The sequence below is a fragment of the Palaemon carinicauda genome, chromosome 15, assembly GCF_036898095.1.
Source record: "Palaemon carinicauda isolate YSFRI2023 chromosome 15, ASM3689809v2, whole genome shotgun sequence".
NCBI lineage: Eukaryota > Metazoa > Arthropoda > Malacostraca > Decapoda > Palaemonidae > Palaemon > Palaemon carinicauda.
Genome location: NC_090739.1, coordinates 40,852,014 through 40,855,604, shown reverse-complemented (window position 1 = coordinate 40,855,604; position 3,591 = coordinate 40,852,014). Strand labels below are relative to the sequence as shown.

At 41.1% G+C, this 3,591-nt stretch overlaps 1 protein-coding gene across 1 annotated transcript; it reads right to left on the bottom strand.

Moving 5' to 3' along the window:
- Positions 1 to 1,591: 1,591 nt before the first annotated feature.
- LOC137654795 (uncharacterized) lies at positions 1,592 to 2,752 on the bottom strand (the record flags this gene model as incomplete). Its single annotated transcript, XM_068388749.1, has 1 exon — positions 1,592 to 2,752. A coding segment is annotated over exon 1 (1,161 nt), but the record flags the coding sequence as incomplete, so codon positions are not given.
- Positions 2,753 to 3,591: the final 839 nt, after the last annotated feature.

Sequence of the window (3,591 nt, the reverse complement as noted above, 5' to 3'; positions counted from 1 at the left end):
CTCTCCTAACCTTAGAAATGCAGCTACGAAATGCTTGTATTTTTTCATTCGCTGAGATAATGTTCTCTTCTGGTTATTGCAGTGGTGTTTAGGGCATTTATTTACAAGAATATGTCCACCAAATAGCACACAATGGAGATCCATTTTGGATCCCTCAGTTTCAGTGCTAAATTGTGCCTCTTATCGTCCAAAAACTTTTCAGTCTCAGTTTTGAGCTGAAATACTTGCTCGATAACAATATCCCCACACAAAGAGCTAAACAGTCTCGAGTTTAAAGCACTTAACATTATATAATTAACTATTTTCATGACATCACACATCACCACCTCCAAATCATGTTGCAAAGACTTTACTACCAGTGCTTGAAGATGTATAACACAGTGTGTTGCAATGACTGAAGGATTTTCCTTTTTCACATGCACCAAAATTCTAGAGTTAACATCTAGCATAGACGACGTCCCATCTGTGGTGTCTCCAATGCAGCTTTCCCATCTGGTTCATTGAAAAAGCGTCAACTTTTCTGAATACATCTACATCCTTTTCAGTCGTCTCAAGTGGACTGCACATAAGTATATCTTCTTCAATTTCCCTTTCTCCTTTGTACTGGATGTATACCTTAATTGTGCACAATAGCAGTATCAGTTGTATCATCCAGTTGAATGGCGAAAATACCCACTGTGTTTTACCTGTGAAATTAATGAACTCTTGATATCATTTGGCAGTTTATCTATGCTACGCTTAATTATGTTGTTGGATAGTGGTTCCCATTTCAATCTGTCAGCTTGGTTAGGTCCACATATAATTACAGCCATGCTCACTGCAATCTCCAACCTGCTCTTAAGTGACAACTAATTGCCGGAGAGAGATACTGCGTGTTCGCTAAATATTGAAATTTTTAATCTTCTTAATAGTAACACACACACACACATATATATATATATATGTATATATGTATATATATATATATATATATATATATATATATATATATATATATATATATATATATATATATATGTATATATATATATATATATATATATATATATGCGTAAAAATCACAGGAAAACGTGATGCTCAGATGCAGAAGAACCACAGGGAAAATGAAAATACGAAATAAACGCTTAAGTCCTGACTAGTTTCGTGATACTTCTTCAGAGGACTGATTTATTGAAAGAGGTTTCTTTACATTATATAGGGAAAGCAAACGTACGAACATACATATAGAGATTTAGAGAACAATGACACTCCCTTACCAGCTACCTGGGCTTAGGTCAGGTGTTAAGTGGCCGGAGACCACAAGCTCATTAGACACCTGCCAAAAAGGATCATTTCTGGTGGTAGGTAAATTCTTGTTTTTTTTTACTCTCAGTACAGTTTATTTATATGAAAACACGGTAGCCTTATCTATATAAATACATAAGCAAAACATACATATACATACATATATATATATATACATACATATACACATACATATACATATATACACATACATATACACATACATATACATATATACACATATACATACACATACATATACATACAAAAGTTAAGGTTGAGGGGAGGTAGTAACTCCTTTGCCTAAAACAGAAGCCGTAGCTACGTATGGGCCCAAGGTGTAACACCTTTCATAATTCACTCTTACCTCTCTGAGGTAATGAGAGGCAAACACAGAGTTGCTTCTCCAGAACGTTGCATCCATAATCTGTCTAACTGACATATTCTTACGATATGCCAGTGAAGTAGTGATAGCTCTCACCTCGTGAGCCCTTACGTTCAAAAGACCGAAGTTCTCCTCCTCCCACAAGAGGTGAGCTTCTCTTATTGTTTTCCTTAGGAAGAATGATAAAGCATTCTTTGAAAGGGGCTTTTGCAGATCTTTCACTGAGCACCATAAGGAATTAGATGGGCCTCTAACATTCTTAGTATGAGATAAATATGCTCTGAGAGCTCTAACTGGGCAGAGGAGCCTCTCCTGCTCTTGGCCCACCACATTAGAGAGGTTAGGAACCTCAAAAGTCCTCGGCCAGGGTTTTGATGGATTTTCATTCTTGGCGAGGAAGTCAATCCTCAACGCACATACTGCTCCATTCTGGTTAAAGCCCACTTGCTTCTCAATAGCGTGAACTTCACTGATCCTTTTTGCTGTGGCCAGAGCCATCAGGAAGAGGGTTTTCTTAGTAGCGTCTCTAAGAGACGCTTGAGAGATGGGTTTGAACTTCTTGGTGCATAGGAACTTCAGAACCACATCCAGATTCCAAGCTGGGGGTCTTAACTGAGACTGCTTAGTTGTTTCAAAATACTTCCCGAGATCTTGCAAGTCTTTATTTTGAGTTAAATCTATGCCTCTGTGCCTACAGACAGCTGAGAGCATACTCCTATATCCTTTAATGGAGGATACGGCTAGTTTAGCATCGTGTCTGAGGGACAACAAAAAATCAGCTATTTGGCTCACAGAGGTAGTGGTTGAGGAAACTTTGTGCTGCTTACACCAAGCCCTAAAAGTTTCCCACTTAGATTGGTAGACTCTTTGCGAAGAGACCCTCCTCGCTCTGGTGATAGCTCTTGCAGCTTGCGCAGAAAAACCTCTCGCTCTGACAAGCTTCTCGATAGTCTGAAGGCAGTTAGTTGAAGAGCGAGGGGGTTTTGATGATACCTCTCGAAGTGGGGCTGTTTGAGAAGCTTCGGACATGGAGGAAGGCTTCTTGGAAAGTCCACCAACATGTCCACCACTTCTGTGAACCATTCTCTTGCTGGCCAGAATGGAGGTACCAGGATCATTCTTCCTGATTCGAGGAGAGCAAATTTCCTGACGACCAGATTGATGATCTTGAACAGGAGGAACGCATAGGTGTCCATCCCCGTCCAATCCATCAAAAAGGCATCTACTGCTATTGCCTCCTCGTCCGGGACTAGAGAGCAGTAGTTGGGGATCCTTTTGTTTTGATTGGAGGCAAAAAGGTCTATTAAAGGTCTCCCCCATAACTTCCACAGACTCTGACAGACCTGGTGATTGAGGATCCATTCTGTGGGAAGAACTTGCCCTTTCCTGCTAAGCATGTCTGCTCTTACATTCCTCTGTCCCTGCACGAATCTTGTAAGAAGTCCTACATTGTTCTCCTTCGACCACAGAAGGAGCTCTTTTCCTGTTTCGAACAGGGACAGAGAGTGAGTTCCCCCTTGCTTTCTGATGTAAGATAGAGCCGTGGTGTTGTCCGAATTGACCTCCACTATCCTCCCTGACACTGAGTCTTTGAAGGCCTTCAGTGCTAACAGAATGGCCATCAACTCTTTCCTGTTGATGTACCATCCGGTTTGTTCCTTTTCCCAAGAGCCTGAGACCTCCTAGCTTCCTAGTGTTGCTCCTCATCCTGACTCCGAGGCATCTGAGAACAACACTAAGTCTGGGTTCTTCCTCCACAGGGAGATTCCTTCTCCTAACAAAGCTGGATCCAGCCACCAAAGCAGATGACCCTTGATCTCTGCTGGAATGAGGAAGGAAAAGGAGTCCTCCTGAGTCTTCCTGTTCCATACTCTTGATAGGAAGTGTTGAAGAGGTCTGAGGTGCAGTCTTCCCAAAGAGAC